This window comes from Aulonocara stuartgranti (genome assembly GCF_965226115.1).
Source record: "Aulonocara stuartgranti genome assembly, chromosome: 17".
Taxonomy (NCBI): domain Eukaryota; kingdom Metazoa; phylum Chordata; class Actinopteri; order Cichliformes; family Cichlidae; genus Aulonocara; species Aulonocara stuartgranti.
The window spans coordinates 18,795,420-18,819,331 of NC_138953.1; the positions used below are offsets into that span (position 1 = coordinate 18,795,420).

At 41.2% G+C, this 23,912-nt stretch overlaps 1 protein-coding gene and 1 long non-coding RNA gene across 2 annotated transcripts in view; one reads left to right on the plus strand and one right to left on the minus strand.

Moving 5' to 3' along the window:
- Positions 1-23,912, minus strand: part of LOC309692265 — a 105,838-nt gene that overhangs the window by 29,308 nt on the left and 52,618 nt on the right. The gene's annotated exons all lie outside the window — the stretch shown is intronic.
- The window catches only part of LOC309692264 (calcium-activated potassium channel subunit beta-4-like), a 35,736-nt gene continuing 20,329 nt past the window's right edge, over positions 8,506-23,912 (plus strand). The window contains exons 1-2 of the mRNA XM_082510598.1: positions 8,506-9,079; positions 15,973-16,143. Coding sequence (XP_082366724.1) covers positions 8,915-9,079; positions 15,973-16,143 — 336 coding nt within the window. The 5' untranslated portion in view covers positions 8,506-8,914. The remainder of the gene's footprint in view (positions 9,080-15,972; positions 16,144-23,912) is intronic.

Consider the following 23,912-nt stretch of genomic DNA (forward strand, 5'->3'; position numbering starts at 1 on the left):
TTTCTCAGACTCACAATCAGTAAACAGGTTAGGAAAGTTTCCTCGTCCTTTACTGAAGGACCTTTGGACCATGATGTTCTGCTCGGCTTTAACAGCTGCAAGTAAATGTGAAATGGCGTGCTATGAATGCTCATTCACCTGTCCTAGAGGTGTAACTTGCAAAATTAATATAAAAATTGTTTTGTCTGCTGTTTCAGGGTTTGTCCAGCAGAGGGAGCCACATGTCAAAGGACGATAAACGGTAGGAGGCTGCTCTTCACCGTGTGAGGTTCACTAAATCAATTAATCTATAAATTATCAATAAATATAACTAAAGTCAGTCATCGAGTACTTCCACAGAGTTAAAGGGTTCATGTTAAATAATTTAAAGCTTTTTTCACCTAATCGGTGAAGTGACTTTTCATTGACTGTGGGAGATTTAAAAAAACAGTTTAATGGAGACATAAACCTGCAGGAAGAAGACAGGTTTATATCCCAGAGGTAAATACACAGACTGTAAATGAGTAAAGGAACAGGAAAAGTGGATTGTAGTGCAGCGGTAGATTAAAACTGCAGTGTAACAAACCAATGAGTATAAAGAGAAAATTTGAGGTGAACACTGAAAACAAATTACCTCAGATATTTAATTCAAATCACTGAGTGTTAGAGAAATGATCATGATGATGAAGAGATCTTCAATCTCTGATCAATAGTTTTGCTTGGAAAATTGGAATTTTAGTCTCAGTTTAAACATTTAAACTTTTCTTTTAAACATTTCTCTCTGTGCTCTAATACAAAGGTGAACCTTTGCTGCTGCTTCTCCTTGTGTTAAATATGTTTTCATATTTTTATGTAACTGCCCTCTAAACACAGTTATGTAACCGAGCAACAAACTAATCTAACGTGAAACAAAGAGTGTGAGAGCGAGTGGGTGAATGTGAGAAGTTAAAACTTCACTTTATTTGTTAATTAGCTCGTTTCTTTTTATTAAAGCCAGGAAAAAAATTCCATCACACAGTTTCCTTAAAGAGTCTCACAACATTAACCGAGAACGACGTCGTGACTCTACCTTTGCTGCCTCAAACAAATCCAAACTACACTAACCTGTTTGGAAGGAGTAGAGACATTAATGAGCGTCACGTTCCCAAGGCGAGAGCTTGGATTATTTGTCCTGTTACTGTGAAATAATCTGCCGTGCATGGAGGGAAACTCACTCCATTTTGCTGGTTTCATTAAGTCTGCAAACAACCAGCCATTTATTCTCATTTTTAATATTAAGTCTTGAGTTTTAGGCCATGCTGGGAATTACAGATGTAGATTATCCATCCATCCATTCGCTTCCGCTTCTCCTTTTCAGGGTCGCGGGAGGCACTGGAGCCTATCCCAGCTGTCATAGGGCGAGAGGCAGGGTACACCCCGGACAGGTCGCCAGTCTGTCGCAGGGCCAACACACAGGAACAGACAACCATTCACACTCACATTCACACCTAGTGAATTTATCCAATTAACCTATCCCCACAAGCTGCATGTCTTTGGACGGTGGGAGGAAGCCGGAGTACCCGGAGGGAACCCACGCAGACACGGGGAGAACATGCAAACTCCACACAGAAAGACCCCGGCCTGATGGTGGAATTGAACTCAGGACCTTCTTGCTGTGCGGCAGCAGTGCTAACCACCGTGCCACCGTGCTGCCCAGATATGCAAAATTCAAATCTACATCTGTTCTGGTGAACAGATGTAGATTATTGACACCTTAAATCTGAAATGTTTGTCCCAAATAGACTTTTTACATCATTTGTCTACAGAAAGCACTCAGACAGATCACAATAAACTTTATTAGACTTTCTCTAGCGCAGTGAGGCAAAATAACCCATCCCATTACAGTTCTACTCAAAATCAGGTAAAACTTTATTTATACAGCACATTTCATTCCACCACAGAGACTCTGACATAACACGATGCAGATAATATAAAACTTAACAGACGTAAGTGAATCAGTGGAGTCATTAAAAACCGAAGTAAAAACACATCAATCCAGCAAAGAAATTCAAGTTTAAGAAGCTGCTTATTAAAACCAGTGAAAAATTAAGTTAAACAGAAACAATTCTATTTAATTCGTTGCTGCATACTTTCATAATTCCCACCAATAGAACTAAGTCAGAAACAAATAAAGGGTCCCAAAATAGAGCCTTTTAGTCATGAATAAAGAATATTAATATTTGGTTCTTTAATTACAATAAACGAGAAGTCACAAATGCTTTTGTCTGAGGTGTTATTGTGATATACATGAACTTAAAAATCAAAGAAGTGCAAGGAAATAATAAAATACATTTTATTTATTTAATCTTATTCATTTAGGCCCAGAGAGTGGTTGCTAAGGGAAAACATGCATTCCCTAAGTGGTTGGCGAGTGGTTGCAGGGTGAAATCTGTACCAAAGAACTCACTGTGATTGGTTAATAGCAGGTTGCTGCGGTCGCCTGTAGTTTGCATGGAAGATGTCAACTTGCCTACAAATTTCAGCAGAACCAGAGACCACTCACTGCCAAAGTAAAAGCTGCACCTTTTGTAACATGCTGGTTGTGATGGTACGACTTTTACTTTGAGGGTGATCATTGGCTGATTCTGGTTTGTGAGTTTCAGCAGGGTTGGCGTCTTCCATGCAAACTACAGGCAATCTCAGCAAGCTGCTATCAATTTTAGGTGATTTTTGATTGTTTTTAGAACTTTGTGCTTAACGATTTACATCATTTCTTCTTTCCTTTACCAGCAGTCCACATATTGATCACAATCAGTCACCTTTGCATTATTGCTGTTTAAATCCACTTTGCACACAGAGCATACATTTGAGCTCTGGCTACAGATTCCAGGAGAAGAAACTCATCAGACTGAAATGAAATGTAATACGTGACAGATTTTCAGATGAATATTTCTGATGTGGCGATTCTAGCAGCAGAAGGCCGTCTGTCGCTCTGCGGTGCAGTGATGTGTTAACGCTGCCTGAAACCTGCAGACTGAGACCGGACTCTCTCCCGATGCTGTCGGAGGCCTCTGTCGCTCCGTGATGAGGGATGTTACTGTGTTGATGGAAGGATTTTTAGCCAAATGTTGCCTCTGCAGCGGCTGCGCTGCTGCTATATTATTTCAGGACAGTCGGAGCAAATGCTCTGCAGCCTAATCGCATCATCTGAATGCTGATTTCGGTCACAGGATGGCCCTGTTTTCTTTTCTTTCTTTCTTTTTTTTATCCATTTTTATTTGTTTTATTTCATGAAAGTCTAAATCCCATCCACAGAGGATGCCAACTGTTGCTCCCGGCTGCCAAAAGTGAAATGCTGCCTCACTTTCCTTTGCTCATGCATGCAAACTGAGTGTAAACCTCAAACTTGTTGAAGCTGTCGGGAGTTCCTCTCCAGTGGCTGCTTTCTCCTGCTGCTGCTGGATCTGCAGAGACAAGCGGCCCCAGTTCCTCCTCACTGATGTCCGTTATTATTTGTAATCTTTTGATCCGCAGAGATGATAATAATCCTGCCACATGCCTCTCTCTGATTACCAGTGCATAATGCTGAGCCTTTATTCTGGAGCCTTTCAGCTCTTGGCGTTTTATGCAACAGGCCGAAGCAGAGAGAGAAAACCGCACACCCACTGCAGATTGAAGGATATCATTATTTAAAAGGTGATATTTTTACTCTGCAGCTGCAGGAAGCTGCTCTTCTTTCACTGCTTCCAGCAACAAAATCCTTCCAGTGTTGTCTTTTCTGACCCACTCAGCTTTTCACTGGCTAAAAATATTTTAAAGACCCGACTGATCACTTCTCTTGGCCTCAGCTTAGACCGCTAAAAGTCACTACATTTAAACAGCTGGAGATTAGGATTCAATCTTAATATCTGCAGCAGAAATTTAAAGTTTGATCTCTGAAAAGCACTAGTCATCTGCATGTTGTTATCAAGCCGCAAGAAACTGTTTTCAAGTATTTTGGGTTTATCTTAAGAGAAGGATTAATCCACATTGGGTGTTCTGGTTTTTGTGGCAGTTACTGTATTTGTGATATCAAACATGGATGTCTTTTTTTTTTCTCACTGAACAGTAAATCCAGTGAGGCGCTGCCTAAAGGAGTGCCCAGTAGGAGGCGACTCCTCACCTAACCTCTGACCTCAGCAAACACTGACTGCTGCTGGTTTTTTGGGCCTGTTAGAGTCAAAGAGGGAATGAAGCAGAGGAGGTTTTAGAGACTGAATTTGCATTTCTTTGTGTCCCTTTAGATCTAATTCTAGACATTTTAAGTGTTTCTATGTTCATTTCATGTCTTTTCAGGATTGTTTTCTGTATATTTTTGGTCATTTTTCTTAATTTTATTCAATCTGCTTGCAGTTGTTCTTTTAATATGGTGGTCATTTGGTTGTTTTATGTAAGTTTTAAAACATTTCTTTTCACCTTGGTGAATTTGCAGTCATTTCACATCAGGTCTTGGTTCCTTTGTGCCTCTCCAGGATTGATTTTGTGTCTTTGGTGAAGACTGAGGTTTTGTACCTCAAGTGGTAAATTCTGGACCAATGCTTATGGTGAAAAACAATTCAGCTGATTGCTGAGGGTAACATTTGTTCAATTTATTTTGTTTCGTGCCAGAAAAACTAAGAAACCTTTATTGTAAAAAGTGACAAACTGGTTTTTAATTCTTTAAGGCATGGATCACACTGGCTTTGCACATTTATCCAGCACAAAATTACTGCAGCTGATTGAATAAATATGAGACTGATCAATCATTGGATACTGGGCGGCATTGAGCTGGTGCAATGAGGTCTCTCTAAAGGCCAGGTCACTGACGATATGAAGAGCTGGTTTGGGAGCCTACAGCTGACATGTGTCATATGTTCAAACATTACTGCAGTTATTGTTTGACAGGTTTAGAAACCAACTGGTGAACAAAGTGGAGAATTTACAGCTGTCAGTTTGTTGAGGAGCAAAAAAACTGCATACTCACTGACTAAAGAATTGTCAATTACAAGTCCTCAGAAAAATGCATTACCCCCAAAACTGTGTTTTTATTCAGCATGACCCCAAAATCAGTGACTGAGCCGTGAACTCGTCAAGGAAGTGGTTCCCTGGCCTAGCCCCTGGGTTTAATAGAAAAAAAAGCAGATTTAGCTCCACCCCCTTTAAGACACGTTTCTTCTGATTGGCAGTCTACTACAGCCAGGGTGTGACAAGCAGGTGGGTGTACCTGAGATGACCATATAAGGAGATCACCCCCCTGTGACATCACAGATCCAAGAGTAAAAAAAACCCAGTATTTCTGAGCAGTCTGAGCTTTTGGCTCACAGGGATTTCTATTCATACACCAACCTGATCTGTGTTTACAGTGAACATCCACCTTTAGTACAGGAAACATATGACAAGAAAATAAAGAAAGCTGCTTTGTGAGCGTCTCAGTGACAGCAGTCAGATATTTACGGCTCTAGCCGACATTTCAATCTTCTAATTTAATCTACTGTTGAATTTGTCTAGAATATGTAAAAAGCTTTATTCCTAACCCCACAGCCCCAAGTGACATCATCAGTGTCCTTGTGTTTACTTGTACTTCATTAGAAAAAATAAAGCATCTTTGAAGCAGGTAGTGTTTAAGCTTTGGTTTCCTGTTGGTAAATGTGATTTATCTGCTGTCATTAGTGTGATCTGAAGACTGATTAAGTCTTTTTTGCTGTAGTCGAATTTTGAGCTGAGGCTCCTTCACCCACTGGGAAAAAATTCAAAACAGCTTCTGCATAAAAACCCAACAGAGTATTTGAAGGGGGTGACTCTGTGTCAACGGGTGCCTTTTTTTTCACTCTCTGGGCTCCTCATTCTGGCTGAGAGAGAGGGAAATCAATAGATCTCAGTTGGCTCATTGATCGTTTGGTCTTTGGAGACTACTGTGGTTGGCTGTTTTGGTCTTTAACAACAATCAACCTCTGTCTACGCCACACTCATCTCTCCTGCCTGTGTGGACGAGCAGACTGTGTCATCACAGCAACACTAATGAAGTTCTGACAGTTTAAAAGCACACAAACACCATCTTTTAATGCCAGGAACAAGATGATGATAAACGCTGTGATGACTTACAGTATGACTGGTTACCCACAGACTCTTCTTCCTATTTTTCATCCCTGAGGGCAAAACTGGTTTTACTGTTAGTATCTTTAAATGTTTTTTAGACAGAAATAGGAAAAAGGCTTGGTTCCTTGGATACAAAAAATCCATAATAACCTTTCAGCATGTAGTAATTTATCTAATCAGAGCTCTTTACTGAGCAGGTCAGAGAGAAGAAGTCCAGATAGAAGCATGTGGCTCCAACATGAACGAGAACAACAACCTGAAAATGTTAATCTGTCGCGTAAAAGTAAGAGGCAAAACCTGCAGTTCCTCTAGCATCCACTAGAGACCACTAGAGAAAATGTTAAAACTTCACAGCAGAGATAAATAGCATGATGTAACTTGCCTGTTTGAGTTGTATTAAGGCTTAAAGTTTGCATTATTAGTGGTGTGGCCTCTTTGACTAACACGTGGACAGAGTCTCTGAGCTGGACTTCTAAGCTGTGTTTGTGCTGTTGGAGCAGTTTTAATGACACTATTTGACCAATAATATGGCTGCTGTGAGGTTACTGTGCTAACAGACTGTCCAAGACGTCCATGAGTGAAATGCTGGGATTTTATTTGGATGTTACTGAGCACCGTGTAATTAATGACTAAATTATCTTGAATTAGCTTATAACTCAACCCTCTTTCCCTATTTAAAAGGTTATGAAGGGTAAAACTATCCACAAAGGCCAAAATTCATGTTTATTTGTATGGCAAAGACATTTTAACAAGCGAGACTGTAGCCAGCTCCTAGTGGGCATCACAGGAAATGCAGTGTTCTGTTTTGAGGTTTTGGTTTTGTTCAGTCACAACCAAAAAAAACTTTCCTATGAAGTGAAATGTGTAAATCGTGTCATACTTTTACGTTTTACATGTTAGCAGAGCAACAACGGCATGAAGGTCTGCCATGAGCATGAAATCCAGTTGTTTCAGCCTGAGTCATAATGGTGAACCGACCAAACGAGTGTTTATTAAGCTTGCCTCAGCCACTCAAAGCCATAACTAGTGAAACTAACTGGAAACACTAACTCCATCTCTGAATACGCAGTTATCTCAGCTAAATCCTCACATCTGTCTCACCATCTGTGGGATGTTTTCAATTACTGCATTTCTAAATCCAGACTGGCGATGCTCCACTACTTCTGAGAGAGACAGATATTTGAGATAGATATAAGTCCGGTATTAGTTCCTGTGTGAAAGCAAACCTGACATCCAGAAAAACAGAGGATGTTTCTGAGAGTGTTGCGCTCTCTCGATCCGCTAAGAGGCTTATCTCATGCAGCATGTAACAGCGAGAGAACAACAAGGAGCCAGCGGCGAAATAAAACCTGATCTGGATTGAATCATCAAGCCACCGGAGTGATCGAGCATCACTCAACCTGCAGAGAGAGAGAGAGAGAGATGAAACCATAGAAACATGCCACGTAGCCACAGGCTGCACCACATGACCAAAAGTATGTAGACACCTGAGTCGCTGCTGGATAGAGTTCAGGTTAGGACATCAAACTGTTTCCCAAAGTGAAAGGTTTTCAGCAGGAGGGTTGAACTCAGACACGACACTCCTGCTGGACGTCCTTGCGCCGCTCTTTGGCTCCATTACACATGCGTCTAATCTTATAGCTTAAGTTCTGCAAATAAACCCCTAAAGTCTGACGACCACATGCTAAAACTGTCCACATTCATGGCTAAGAAGGATCAAGCTTCTGCAGTCTGTCCACACAAATGTGTCACTTTTGCTGCACCTCGCGTCTACGTTTCTCCACCATCTCCAGAGATGGGCTCTGGAAATGCTGCTGAATCTTGGCACACACATCTCCACAGAATCCAGCCAAGGAGGTTCACCTGTCCAGAAGCTGTTGACCCGTTAAGAACTGCTGACCCATTAAGACCTGACATAGATACAATCCCAAACTATGTGCAAGTACAACAAAGACTGTCTTATGCAGTTTTAAAAACACATAACCAATAAAGAAACTCTAACCATTTAAAACAAATCTGAACTTTTAGATTTTCAAGAGCAGGGAGCTTTGATCTTTCATCAGCTGTGGGTAGCTTCCTCTGTAGATGTGATGAGGTGAGGAGCTCATAGTAGAACCCAGAGCTTCTCCACCTCAAGACGAGACAGCTGAGGTGCTTCACCAGGATTGGTTTGACACAGGACACCCTGGAAAGACTCTCAGCTGACCTGTGACCTCTCTGAGGAGCTGGAGGGGGAAGTGTGGGTGTCTGGGTCTGATTGGACCTCTTCCCTGTGGTCACATCTGGCTCCATTAACATTAAAACTACACAGTGGCCATAGTTTATATACAGTCTTTGCTTTCTCTTTATAACGTTATCACTCGCTATGACGTCAGTGCATGCTGCTGACGCCAAACCAGCTGAAAGCAGACTTGTTGTTGACAGAGTTATGTGCAGAAGTGTCTAACCTGATGGCCACACAGGTGTCCACACAGTTTTGGCCACGTCGCTGAGCGCGTGTGTTGTGATTTTGGTGAGCTGAGCCTTTATCGTAGAAAGTTCCAGGGTTGTTTGGGCTTTTGCAGTGAAGATGAGAAGAGTGAGGAGAGTGGGAGGTGAAGGGTGAGAAGGAGGGCAGGCTGGGGTGAGGTGGGCGATAAAAGAGGCAGAGGGGGAGGAGGGAGGACAGATGAAGCGCTTACAGAACGAAAGCGGTCGCGTTTAAACTCAACAGTTTCTCAGCACACAGCGAGCAGCGCCTCCTCCTCTTCTTTCCCCTCCTTCATCCTCCGTGCATCCATCCTCCTCCTCCTCCTCCTCCGTTCCTCCTCTCCATGCCGGCGGAGGTCTCCGCGGGGCTGCCATGGCGAAGATCCGGGTGTCGTACGAGTATTCCGAGGCCGAGGACAAGAGCATCCGGCTGGGCTTGTTCCTGATCGCCTGCGGGATCCTCAGCCTCTTCATCCTGGGCTTCTGCTGGCTCAGCCCGACCCTGCAGAGCCTCCAGAGCAAGCCGGCCAACTGCACGGTGAGCCCGGCTGCCAGCTCCGAGCTGCCACCGCCGCTGCTGCCGGAGCCGCCGCCGTACAAGGAGGTGTAGTAGATGTAGTAGTAGTAGTCAGGTTAGTGGTAGTATTAGTTAAAATACACACTGAACCCGACTTTTCTTGTCGTTTGTTGTCGGGGTTCACGCTGTGCTGGTTTTCAGAGGTGTGTTTATATGGAAGTAGTTTTAGTGAGGACTGCTGCTACCACACTTACTGTAGTACTGCTACTGCACTCAGTACACGCTGCAGTTAAATACTTTTGATATCACACAATACATTTCTAGGGCAGGCTTTGACTGTCTATAGTACTTCACTTTAAAATATTATTTTAGCACACAGCCTATTAATAGTTCTTCTATAAAAAGAAAAAAAAATAACTTGCAGCCTACTGCAGGATACTGAGAGCTGTTAAGGATTTCAGCATTTCGCAGGAACTGCTGACACAACCAGGACTTTAACTGATTAATTACACACATTAAAAGTACATCAATCACAAGTACTGAAAAATAGTAAACATATGTCTGCTGTAGTGTTGCTATAAGGCTACTAACACTCAGCGGCAGCAGGGTGGCTTTACCTGGAGCCTAAATTAGTGATGTGACTGTGTAAGTGTGTTATTATCAGCTGTGGTATTAGTGGTTGATAAAGAGAGGAGTGCTTCAGTGTTAGTAAAATAATAAGTGAAGTCAGGACCAAAATAAATGCAGTTTTTAACATAATACTGACATTATTTTCTTCATATGTGCACTCGTCTGCTTTCAGCTCAGTGTGGGAGTCTTTTTGCACTTATTTACAGTCTCCTTAGTTTCTCCTCACACACGGAGTGGAGTAGACACATTAAGCCAACTCACCACTGTACGTATGTCACCATGAGTTCAATAAAAGTGAGAAACACCTCCAGGCTGCCAACTCTCTGTTAGGTCTCCCGTTGCTGATGGTGGAGTAAACATTTCCATCGATACTCAATATCCAGATTTTGGAGTCAGGATCGGGACACGTCGGCATGATTGGAGATTTTATAAAGTATTAATGTTGATTCAGACAAAAAAAAGTATTTAAGGGAAAATAATGTTGATTCCTGTGGATCTGGGTCCAGTATTTGCATTTTTTCTGTTTTTAATCATGTGAACTTAATGAATTCACAGCTTTTTGAAATTCTATGCATTAACTGGACAAAGCTGCAGCTTTACTTATAGGTGAAAGGATCCACTTGCCTCTTTTGTTATGCTGCAGTTTTTAGGAAAGTCCAAATTGTTTACTAGAAAGTCACTGACATATTTACTCTAGTATATGTTGCACTGACACACTGACGAGAAGCACCATGTCGAAGAATTCCTGGTGTTGAGATCAATATTGAAGGATTTCTGTGAGTTTGACTCAGATTATCTGTGCTAATCTCCTTCAGCCACTCGAGAAGTGTCCAGTAATAACTGAGGGCAAACTCTAATGCAGATCAGTTATCAGACTTTGATGGACAGTGAGGGGGATCCCGCCGGTCTGACCGAGGTGATCTGACACAAACTGTCAGTCGTCTGTCAGTGAACGCGGCCCTCGCTGTTGTTTCTAAATTAAAGTCATTCTGACAGCTGAGTCTAACATCTGTAGTCCAGATTCTATGTTAGTCTGAGGTTTTGCTAACTTTAACCTCACAGGTAACATGCTGTAGTTCTAGTTTAAGCCTCAAATTTGGAAAATGCTAACTGGATACCCAGCAGTCAGACATTTTTTATCCCCCAGAGGATTATTTTTAACTTTCGGTATTTTCTCTTCCATTTCCTGGAAACCATCCTCATAACTTTCTAAAACTACTTGGTATTAGTTGGTATTTAGCTATAAATTACAAGAAGATCACAGAGAAAGTCCTACACATGGGATATTGAGAAAGAATGACATTGTTATATTTGTGTTTTTTACAAAGAAAATACGTATTAATGCATTAGAAAAGCCAAATATTGCACTTAAACTGATCTTTCTTTTTTTCAAAGGTAACCTTCACAGCTGAAGTTTTACTCCTGCTTTATGCTTGGAAAGTTCCTAATTTGTAGTAGAAGGAGTTCTAGAAAAAACCCTAATATACCACTTGTAAAATCTGCAGTTTTCTCATGCAGTTCATGCAGTGTAGACACAGAAAGAAAAGCATAACTCAACCTTAGTTGAACTTCAATTTCAGTGACTGTCTCTGCAGAATTAGAACATTTTAAGGTGCAACCTACATTTCTAGTAATGTTATGTTGACCTTGTCATTGTGTTGTTTTGATGTCGATGTTTCTAGTGGATCCAACCAGTTACAAACAAAGTTCTGTAAGATTCTTTAATCCTTCCATTGTGGGAATCCATGTTTTTGGATGGACCTTGCAGTGATGATGGTTATTTTTCCTGCCAGATTGATGGACCACGGCCAAAATTAAAGCCTTGTTAAGCTTTTACTCAGAGAAAGAAGGCTGACCTTAACATTTCCCTAAGCTCATCGTCTTTTTCTTGCTGTTAACTATTCAGTTCAGTTCAATTCAATTCAATTTTATTTATATAATGCCAAATCACAAGCTTAAACGCTAGATTGACAAAAGCTTATATTAACAATCATTTAAGAATCTACTTTTATTTCTAGAGAGGAACTTCGTTCCATATGACGTTTCTTGAGATTGTTTATCTTCACCAAACCCATTTCTCAGGGAGTAAGACTTTCAGATGCAGAGGAACTTTTAGAATGGAACTACAGGTTAATCAAACAGATATTCAGTGATTTAAAATTCCGATGTTCTCAAATATTGTCCGGTATTGTTTTTTTCTTTATGACACACAAAACATAAACAGGCTTCTCTGATATTTGTTATGTGTACATATTTATTTAAGTTCCAACACGTGTTATTAGCAGGGAAGTTCCTAAGTGCCCTCTGGTGGACAAAGACAGCGATACGTATAATGTTTTTGAAGGGTGTTTTATTTTCCCTTTTTAAATTTCGGCTGGTAGCCAATAATATCGTCCTGCTTATAAATTGGCCGGGCTCAAGGTGGAACTTGGAGTGCTTTATGCTGTTTTACAGTATTTTGAGCTTCACAGAATATCTTTTGAAAGAAGGGCAAGTTCATATTCTTTTAAGCCTTTATCTAGAGGAAGACACCCAGTAGGAATTTGAAACGACAAGCTTGAATGAGTCAACATTTTGACAAGTTCGTCATCATTTTGTTGCTTTTCTGATGCTTCAACTGACTAATTTACCTGCAGCTGCATCTTGGTAACTTCTAAAGCTATTTTGCATTGTCTTGTTGCTGAATAGGAGGCCACCACTGTGCAATCAGAGGGATGATTGCTGTGAGAAGAAGGCAGTATAATTACTTTGTGAGATATTTTTACTGAAAGGGAGACAAACTTCCGTCTATTACCTTCAGTCTTAACAAACTCCACTGCCATCAGAAACATATTGAGAAAACACAAGCAGCCAATCAGTTTTTCTAGTTTCAGCTTTTTGTTCATGTAGCGAATCCATCTATTATTTTCAGGGGAATCTTTTTTGGTCACAGACGGTGTCTCTGAATCTCCTTCCAGACATCTCAGTTGTTTCATTTTTAAACTTTTTCTTCGATTCATATGCAGCAGGTCGGTCTGGTGTTCTGCTCACTGGCAGCTGTTTCCCCAGTTGGTAAAGCCAATCAGCATTCTCCTGCTTCGGAGCCAGAGAACCAGTGACAGAAAAATGGCAACAAGCCTGAATGAGATCAAGACAGCTGTGCAGGTTTTGTACGTTGAATTTCCCAAATAACAACTCGTAAATCTCAGTGTTTCTTCAGATATCCTGGTCACGGATTCTCCGTCTTTAAAATGGATAAATTAGATTGAATGAATCAATATTTCCATTTAGAGCTCCTGCTGCTCTCAGAATACAAAATTACCCTTTAAATAACTTCTCGTTGGGTTCAAACATTCCTCTTCTTGCTGTACATGGCAGAAGAAAAAAACATGACCATTAGTTTTGACAGAAACTAAAACATATTGTTTGAAATCACAGCTCAAGCAGCCTGAGGCCTTTAATGATTGAGTTAGTCATTTATTTAGATTTTTGTTGTCAGGACCAGTGTTGGTCAAGTTACTTGAAAAAAGTAATCAGTAACTAATTACTGATTACTTCCCCCAAAAAGTAATCCCGTTACTTTACTGATTACTTATTTTCAAAAGTAATTAATTACTTAGTTACTTAGTTACTTTTTAAAAACACGATTTACAACCTGAACAGGTGATAAATATAGATAGATCTTTCAGCCCAATTCTACTTTTTCTACATAATCCATCATACAAAATGTAATCAAATGGAAAAGTCTCTTTTTTTTAAACTTGTTTTATCAGTTTTAATCTTTTAACTTTATGCATCAAGCAAAAATTTAATTATATGCAACATTCTCTGAGTTGAATAAACGAGTTTAACATTTAAACCTATTTTCTACTCAAAGTAAGGTCAGTACTTCCACGCTGCACGCTCATACTCTCTCCCACAATCGATATGTGATCCATTGTTGATCTGCACACAGCTGTTGTCACTAACGGCGCACTCGCTTACGTCACTGTCGTGAGACATTCTTAGTAACGCAGTAACGCAGCGTTCCTACGGGAAAGTAACGGTAATCTAATTACCGTTTTTGCAATAGTAATCCCTTACTTTACTCGTTACTCGAAAAAAGTAATCAGATTACAGTAACGCGTTACAAGTAACGCGTTACTGCCAATCTCTGGTCAGGACAAAGCGTCCACCTTTAGCTGTTTCGGTTCGCTCGTGCTGCATCACTTTCCGCTCTGGATCGTTAAAAGTGTTTGCACAGCGTTTTGAAGCCATTGGGACTTCTCGTGGTATAAATTACAGGCAGCCACAGCCTGCACTCCCAGCTGTTTACTGTGGATGATGAATTCATACCGGCCTGATTTATTTGGCTTTTAGCTTATTGCATCATTTTGGAATAATGTTCATGCATTATGGAGACTGGAAGTCCAAAGTCATGTGGCAGAGAGCACGTCTGCTCTGTCATTCACTGATCCATTGCTTAATAACACATCAATCACGATGGTTCGACATTATTGCAGCTTTGTGACCTCTTGAGTGATGAAGCGGTCTGACTTTTATCAGATCTGCAAAGACTGACTGATTATTTCTCATGGACATTGATATTTATTTTCATGCCCGAGGTCGTTGTTTGAGTCCAGTAATGAGCCGGTAGACAAGTTTCCGCCATCGCTCATCATTAACATCCAGACATATAAAAGATTTAGACTGTACTCTGTGTCCACACATTTTTAAAAGCTGCATGAACAAAAGTTCCCACAGATATAAGTGTTTACTAAAAACTGATGCTGACTGAGCCTCAAGAGAGCTGCTGCTCCCACTGCAAGGATGTGGACTCCGTCAGAGGCTGTGCAGAAAGCACAGTCTCCTCTCGAGCGTGGAGATGTAGTTGGACACGTTCAGCAGGACAGGACAGGACTTGGATTTGGGACAAGTTGAGCAATGTGGCACAAGTCCATCTCCGATGCTGGGCCAGTGAACCAGCTGGGAAAAACTGAAACATCACAAGCTCAACTGGAAGGATCTCTGGAAAATGGAAGGAAGCAGACTCAGCTTTATAATCAGAGTCACCTACAATATCCTCCCTACAGCCCAAAACGTCCATTAGTGAAGTGGAGACGACCATATGTATGCTCTCTGCCAAACTCCAGCAACTCTCAGGCAAAAAAAGCCTGTCCCAAGGCCACAACACCTAGAAATGTACAACTTCCACAACCAGGTCCTGCAACAAATGGTGATTATCTCATAAGGAAGGAAAACTGACGCCAATGCCCTCGCTCCTACAGTGGTCTGAATACCAAGCCTCATTCCCTTCATGAGAGCAGGAGAACTTCTTGTGAAGTCATCGGCAAGAGTAAGCATAACCCTGGAAGATGCAGGTCAACCCTGATCACACTGGTCTTTCTGATAGGAACAATAACTAATCTCAGGCCAGACCTCATGTTGCGATCAGCTTTGCAGAAGATATTAGACATTCTGGAACTAATGGTACTTTGGGAATCTGGAGTTGAAGAGTCATATGAATGGGAAAGCTTGTCATAATAGCAGCTCAGGCAGAATCTTGCTGTGGAGGTTGAGTGTAGAGGGCTTATTGTCAAGACCAAAACTCCTGAAGAGGATGGGAGTGCGAGGGCACTGAGCGAAGTAGTGACTGGTTGTGGATCAAGAAAAAGGACGCCAGGTGTCATGTTGAGTCCTCTGGAGGTATTGTGGAAATAAAATCAATGAAATACTGAGGATGGAAGATGCCCATCTGATGACCCTAATGAAGCAGTTACTGCTCACCCACTAAGGACCCCAGGCAGGAAGCAGTGCTGATTACTCAAAGGATTGCACCATCAAGTCCTATAAGCTCCACTGAGTCAGAGTTCCTGTATTTGTTTTTAAATCCTTAAATGGTATTTACCCCGAGCTCTCAGGTCATCTAACCAACTGCTGCTACATATACAGAAATCTAAGTGGAAACTCAGAGGGGACAGGATTCTCTATCGCTGCCCAAAGGTTATAGAATAAACTGTCTTTGCATGTTAAACAGTCACCTCAACAGTCCATTTTTAAAACTCATCCTAAACACATTTTTCCTCCCAGGCCTTCAAATCAGCATGATACATTCAAATCATGTTATTTTTACCTTAATCCAACCTTCGGTTAAAAACCCAAACAAAACATTCAAATTTACCTCACAGAAAATTGGACAATTAGCAAATATGTATATTTCAAATAAAATTACCAGTAAAAGATGTTATTTTTCAACGAATCAGCTATCAGAATCGACGCAGTCCACTAACATATCCATCACTAATCGTGTGCTCCCCCTCTTGCAGGTGGTGTCGGTGTTGCGTCCGGAAGAGATGTTCGAGTGCGTGTTCACATGTGGAGCAGACTGTAAGGGAACGTCGCTCTACCCCTGCCTGCAGATCTTTGTCAACAACTCCGAGTCCAACTCTGTGGCTCTGCTGCACTTTGACGAGCAGCAGCTGGTCCTCAACCCAAAGGTAACGACACCTCGTTTTACGGTGTGACGTGAAGGCGTGAGCGGCATGTTTTTTATAATGTTTTTCTTTATCAGTTAGGCTCTGATGATGCTGAGCTGCTGTCCTGATAGTCCGAACTACTTTGTATCCGCTGTTTGGTCATTAAAACAGAGACGCTCATCGTGTTTCAGCGCTAAAGAGGATTTTATTGAACCTGTTTATTTCCTTCATTTACTTTTTAAATTAGCTCTCACATCAGATAAGCTGTATTCTCCAGTTTGAAGCATTTAATGTCAGCTAATTGATTCATTGATTAATCCTTTCAGCCCATATGACAGCTCATTCTGTGGATGAAATAGTTTATTAAAAAATCAGCTGTTCCAGCTCTTATATCAGACAAATCAACAGCCAGCCTTTTTGAACGTTTGTGATCAGATTGCCCACACGACCTTTAACGTCATCTTCACCTTTGGAAGCATTGCTGCTACTTTCAGATCACTTCCTGTTCACTTACTGTGTGCACTTGGTTGAGGGCTATTGCTAATGTTTAGAACTGGGTCTTCTTCTACAGCCCAGAGACCAAACAGCAGGTTTCAGTCAAAAAGTTGTACAGTTTGCAGTCAGGACAGTTGTTCTTCGGTTTGTTTGTGTTTTTCAGGATTCGTTGGTTTGTCCAGATCTCCAGGCTCAAAGTCTCATATTTGACTGATGCCAGTGCTAGCTTTGTATTAAAGGCTGGCTTTTAAAGGCCAGTTTTACAGCCTTTAAATGAAACTAATAAGCTTTGCACTGTGAATCAGTGTTGCTATTACACATCTGAATTGGGGCAGACCTGAAAACCAAGGCTGTTGGATTCAAAATGTCTGAATGATTATGGACGATAATCATCGTGTCATGAAATAACACGTAAGCTCATACGAGTGCTTAAAATTTGATTTACCAGTCTCTCTTTTCACAGATCATTTATTTTAGTACAATACACCTCACCTCACCGACGGTGTGAGAGATTTCACTACAAGCTTAATTACTGACCCTTCATTTAGCATCACAATGAGTGAAGAGTGAAAAGCTTTAATTCCTGCTGCCAAATGTGGAGATTTACAGCAGCTCAAAATACAAAATATTAACAGTGAGGCTGCCAATTACTCAGAAATGAAGTACTCTGAGTACTCTACAGTGGTATTTGTACTGCACGAACACCCCTAAGTTGTAATATCTTGAGGCAAATGCAATAATCCGGGAAAGCTGATTGTGTTCACTGAGAACGCTGCCTCCGGATGAACACAAACAACTGTCTGAGTTTTAATGGCAGCAACAACATATCAGGCAATCACCATATTAGGGATATCTGCTCTTGGTGACATCATACAGACCCAAGACTGGAAATTTGATGTGAAACTTAACATTTAGCTAATGGGTATAACTGTAGCCACATTATTTAAATCTTTGGCCATGTTTCATATGAACGTCACCACTGAAACAGCAGATTTAGGGCAGATTTAAAGTAAGTAGTTTGAGTACCCTGATAAAAGGTGGTCTATGCCTCAGTGGGTCAGAGGTTAAATGGCTGAAATGAGGAAAAAATGGAAGTGTTGCAGTGATCTTGCCATATTTTGCTGTTTTAGTTCCATCTGAGTGTCAGGAGATTTTCAGTCTGATTGTTTTTGTATCGCAGCATCTAAAGTCAGAGGTGAACCTAAACAGATCCGCTCACTGTGTGAATGAAGGACTCAGAGCGCCATTAACAACCAGCTGATGGTAAACACTGCACAGCTGCGTGACTCCGGGTCTGAGGGCTGGCTGTTTACAGTTTGAACCCCTCCGGGTTTCCACTTTAGCTGTGTGGGTCATGAAAGAAAGCACATCCATGTAGTCAGGTTCAATATCTGGTGAAACCAAAACAGCTGAATCTTTCATAGCAATGACACGCTTGCATAATCTGGATGGGTCCACATAAATTTGGATAAATAGTGCAGAAAACCCCCCACGAGGGGCCAAAAGGACAATATGCAACAAAATAATCAAACAGTAACAGAGATAAACACAGAAGTCTGTGCTGCTGCTGCTTCTTCTTCTTTGGTGCATGCCTGGGTCGTCGCTACAGCAACAGAGTAAATATAGAGGGGAGAGACGGGGCGTCATCGATGCTGCTCAGTCGCCATGGCAACCCATGATGTGGAGATGGAGAAACGGAGAGAGTGCGAGAGAGAGAAGTCACGCTTCATTCAGAAATCCTTTAATGTCGAGAGAGAGAGGCTGAAAATTGGAAAAGGACGGATGTCGCACCGCTCGTCGGCTGGGTGACCTTTACATGTAACTGAAAAAGGGGTGGGCGAGGGTTGGAGGGGAGGGTTCCTCGCTTCAAATATAAAACCTTTATTGCTCCGTCTCCTTCAAGACCAAAACATCGTTAACATGTTGGCAAAAAGACAAAAATGAGCTTGTTGGCGGGTCCTCAGCCTGCCTCACAGCGTCATTAGCTCCTCACAGATTCCTCAATGTAAACATCCAGATTCATAACGGGAATAATAAGCGCGTGTGCATCACACACACACAGGTATACAGCGATCATAAACAGACAGGTGCACCGAATGAAATATGATTTCATTTGGTGCTCACGTCCTCCTCCACGGGTTTGTTTTCAGACTCTCTTACAGCAGCTTTGTATGATTCATAGTTAAAAATAAGCCATATCTTATCCTGGGCCTCAAGCAGCTCCTTCGTCTCAAATAAGCTATAAGACAGCACAGAAGGTGGGCAGGGCTTCTGTGCCCAAGATGACCATCTTAGGGTTATATCTTTGTGTGACATCAGAAAGATCCAAGAGGAAAAAAAAAACATGAAACTGAGTGTTCAGAGACGTGCTACACAGAGTACTGTTTGAATATAATACCAGTGCTGGGTTCTGGTTGTACGGTCGCCATGTTTCACATGGCTTAACATGGGGCCGGTGATTGGAACAGTGGGGTGGTGGTTTGATCCCGGGCTCCTCCAGTGAACAAGTTTAAGTGTGTGAGTCTGAGTGCAGTAGTTAGAAAGCACTTAAAGAATACAGTGTTTTGTGATTAAAAACCTCTTTGAGTGCTGAGTTTGTGTGGAAAATTTGCAGTTAGACGGTTATGGTTGAAATTTGAATTTTACTCTATGTTCAGCAACAAGGAGAAACCAACAACAGCTCCGTATTTCTGTTCTTGGACTTTAAAACAGCAGCTTTGCTTGATCCACAGTTCAAAATAACCGTTCTTTATCATACACTGGTGCAGGCCCTCAGTCTGAAGTGAGCTGTAAATTTCCTCAGACTGGCTGTCCCTCATAAACAGGAGGCGTATGGAACTCCCATGACTAGATTATTAGAACTTCAAGGAGGTGTTATCAAGCTGTCTTTATGAACATTTTAACATGGTTAAAACCCTGAATGGAAGTTTGATAACATTTGAAGGATTTTTTTTTAAGAACTGTAAAAATGTATAAAACGTAGAAATTACAAAATTACAAACATTCAAAAAATTGGAATTTTCACATTTCTAATTTTGTAAAAACACAAGAAAAACAAAAAAACAATCAACCAACACAAAAACACGTATTTAGTTTTTCAGTTCTGTGTCTGTAATTCATGCAGTCGATGGATAGATCCAGCTGACATCAGCTGATAACTTAGCACTCCAGCTTCTTGTTCAAATACGGTCACTTCTGGCTCTTTCTGGTGCTCAAAATGCTAAAGTTTAGGCTTCAAATGGCCAAATGTCCACAGCAGATGGGTGATCAGGGTGCTGGTGTGTCTTTTATATAGAGCATATGGTTTGGGGCAGTGCAGTAATAGATGGTTTGAACCACAGCTGTCTTAAGCAGCTTTCATGTGGTCTCAGATGACAAAGATTGTGAAACTTTGTCGTGATATTTTTCCTCTCTGAAGCTGTTTGGACTTCAGCTCATTGTAAAGGCAGATGAAACGATAAAAGGCTGTGTGCTGCTAGCTCTGCAGGGGTATAAAAAAAGACAGCGCTGGGATTTTAGCCAATCATGATTTTAATAAATGACATATCGGCAGAATGTGTCTTCAGGGCCACAGCAGATCTCAGACGAGCAGGCGAGACGCATCGATATGTCTGTTTGGTAACCTCTCAGAAGGTTATTGTAGACGACACGCACACACCGGCTGCAGATACACAAAGTGATGCACACCTGCTGAACCACTTCATGTTTATTGGGGTCAGGAGTTCATTTCATTTTTGTTGGAGGAGAAATGAACTGTGATGACACGAGCAGAGAAATGAGCTGCAAGAGATTTTATACTCAGCGTGTGTATTTAAGTGTACTCGCCCAGCTATTCTCATGAGGACTCGTGTCATTTTCAGACCTCGTAAGGACCGTGGGGTAAAAGAAAGGTCATTTTGGCCATTTGTGATTTTGGGTTGCTTCTGGTTATGACGTGGTTTGAGAATTGTCACAAAAGCAGAAGTGAAATATGTGTGTTGGGCATGTCTAGCTCTCAGCTTGTGTTTAACCATGAACTGATAAGCTGGTGTTTCTGATCAGATAACGACTCAGACCTGCAGCTTTAATTAAAACCTGACAATCTCTTACGTGTGTGCCTACATTACTGTGTGTGTGTTCGTGCATCACTGCGTAAATCCAAGCGCCGTGTTCACTTGATTCAGCAGGTGTGAAAACAAATATGTGGCTGGATATGATCTCCGTTTCCTAATTTAAATCTCTGAAGGTGACATGAAAAGTGCAGCAGGAAGGTTGTTGGAGAGCTTGGAGAAGACTGTTGCATTTTAGTCCCATTACATTAAGAATACTGATAAGTACTGATACAGATCAATGGAGCCAGTATTGATAAAATCCTGATGATAGCTATCTGTAATCCTCAGATGTGCAGATATTGATTTGACTTCTGTTTACTGCATTATTCTTAAAGCACCTCAGTTTTCCTGCCTTTGCTTTACATGAACAAATTCAGTTGGCCTGTGCTGCTGTTGATCTTAATGTCATGTCAGTCATTTGGTCCACAGGTGGCTCCATTAAGTAATCCCCCCCCATAGACACAACACCAATTAACTCAGAGTGTCTGTCTTCTTCTTCTTCTATCTCTCTTCAGCTGTTTTACAGCCACAACATCCATTTTAGACACAACTGCAATTAAGGTTCCCAGTCTGTCATTGAAAGGTCATGAAGAAAATGAGCTGAACCAGAGGTGCTTTTAAAGATGGAATTTGTTTAGATGGGTTCCCTGTTGGTTCTGTCTGGATTATATCCAATGCCATGTCAAGTTTTTCGCCTAACTTTCTTTAATTTCTTACAGAAATTTGTGCTGCCAGTCAGATCTATAGCACAATAACATGAAAACCATCCAACGACCAATCAGCTTTCTGCAATCTAACTCTATATAATGTCATCTGCAGGGCAGAGTGTGTGGATATTGACTCTTCCTGTTTTTTCTGGTGATGGTGATACACTTTGGGGTCCACAAGTACTCAGTGGGTTAGCAGAATGTAAAGGTTTCCAATGTTCTACTGACTCAGTAACTGCAGATCTCCAAACCTCTTCTGTCATTATCATCATTACAGAAACTGTGCACTAGGAGCTTCATGGCGTGGGTTTCCATGGTTGAGCAGCTCCTGTGGGTGTAATGTGAGAGTAGCCCAGTACTTTTCTTCATGTAGTTTATGTCAAAGTCTTTCCAGAACAAGATGTCATAAATAGGCAGCCATCTTGAAATTCCTCCCAGTGCTAATTTTTATTTGAGTAGTCACCAGGAAATAAAACTAAATCTATAGAACCACCAGGGAAGTCTCATCTTAAAATACAAACACTTAAAAGGTTTGATCCAAATTAAATGTTTGAAAAACATTTTTCCCCTGGGAGTTTTACTTCGACCTGCATTTCCTAAATTTTTATTTCAGGAGTGCTATGTCTGTCTCTTATAACATCTCTGCTTATGTCCCATTTTCACTTCTTGGGCTTGCTGTAAGTTGTGAACACCAGTGGGATACCATACAAACAGGACAGAAATAACAAGAGGCTAAACAGAATGAACTCAAAGCAGGACATGAGGATGAGTATAAATAAACTCAAAAGCAAAAAGAACATTAGAATGAAAATTCAACAAAAGTCAACAAAGCAAAATCTCTGGGTCCAAAAATCCAGGACCAGGAGAACATTAACAAGCATATAAAGAAAAGTTGAAGGTGGGGAAGAAATGAGAAACCTCCAAACCTCAAACTGCTGACGCTTTGCTATTACATGCTGATATAAACACAGTTATGGGAGGAGCTACTGAAAGAAATCAAGCAATTATTAGCAGATTCTCACAGAAATGACCCCAGACGTCTGCCTGTAATGTTCAGACCTGTTTAAATGTGAGACGGATCTGGATTAAAGCCGCAGCAGGGACAAAGAGACATTCTTCAAGGTTGTTCAGTTACAGAGCCACTCCTGAATTTAGGGGAGTGTTTAATGCATAACATAAAAAAATGTTTCTGCCTGGTCTTTGTAAGTTTATCCAGCTGAAAGTTATGAAGTCATAATGGTGATGGATTGATGTGTTTGATTAATTTCTCTGTCCTGCTCTGTTTTATTCTTTGTGTGCACTTCATCAGTCCAAACTCACAGTGTCCCTCTGGCTTTCTGTCAAACACACACACTGTTCAGTTCAAATTTAATGGAGTTTGCCAATCCAAGCTAGGCTGGTTACATTAGTGAGTGTGTGTGTGTGTGTCCAGCCCATAAAGTATTTCATGAGTGCAGAAATCCGACTCTAAAGTCTTAGCAACAAACTAAAGCAGCTTTGGCTTCGCTGCAGCTCGGTAATATCTCAGCACAGCGCTCTGCAGATGTTGGTGTTATGGCAGGATTACTTCTCGGCACTGACTGGTCCTGCTGCAAATGTTTCCACTGATGTCCACATCTGTAACCAAACGTGTCGGGTCAGTTAGATGTTGCATCGTATGACGTATGATTTAGTGAAGAACGATCATAAATGTTTCAAAGATTTTTTTTTTTTTTTGGGGGGGGGGGGGGGGAATAAATCAAATATATGCACAGAGTCAGTGTTTACAGCAATGGCACTTCTTCGTGACTTCTTCGTCACTGTGACTCTCTGTGGTGTGCTGGATACTGATTGATGGACATGTCTTCCTGTCTCATCAAGTGATTGGTTTGTGGGCTTTTTAAATAGATTCTGGATCAGACTGTGATCTGGGGAGTTTCATAGCCATGAATTTAAAGTGTAGTTTGATGATCTCCAAGGTTCTTGATAATCACTTGTGCCAAAGGTCACTCCATCGTGGTTGAAAAGACACAGATTGAGGACATTTTTCCATATAGTCAAGAATCAAGAAAACTTTAGTCAGCCCTTAAAAAGAGATTGTGTTGTCAATTTGTAGGCTGAAATCTCTCCGCTGCTTCACTGGACACTAAAAATACCAGAATCATTTCATCCTGAGTTCATTATCCAGGAAAGCCATCAGAAGTCTCTAAATACTCTGCCTTCTGTCCTAAAATTTATCACTAAAAGGCCTCACAACCTGCAGAGGCCTGACACGCTCCAAGAAATTGATGGTGGTTTCTCTAAAGTGTGCCTATCGAGTGTGCCTATTTTACAGTTGTCTCAGTTTTTTGGGGGCCCACAGTTAGGAGTCAACTTAATTAGCATTACTGTAAGAAACAGATGAGATAACGCACAGCCCTGAATCACATGTTACACGGGACACGTGAGGTAAAGTTAGTTGCTCAGCGGAGAGAAAGGAAAGGCATGACTGATGAACCAGGTCAGTGTAAACTGAGTT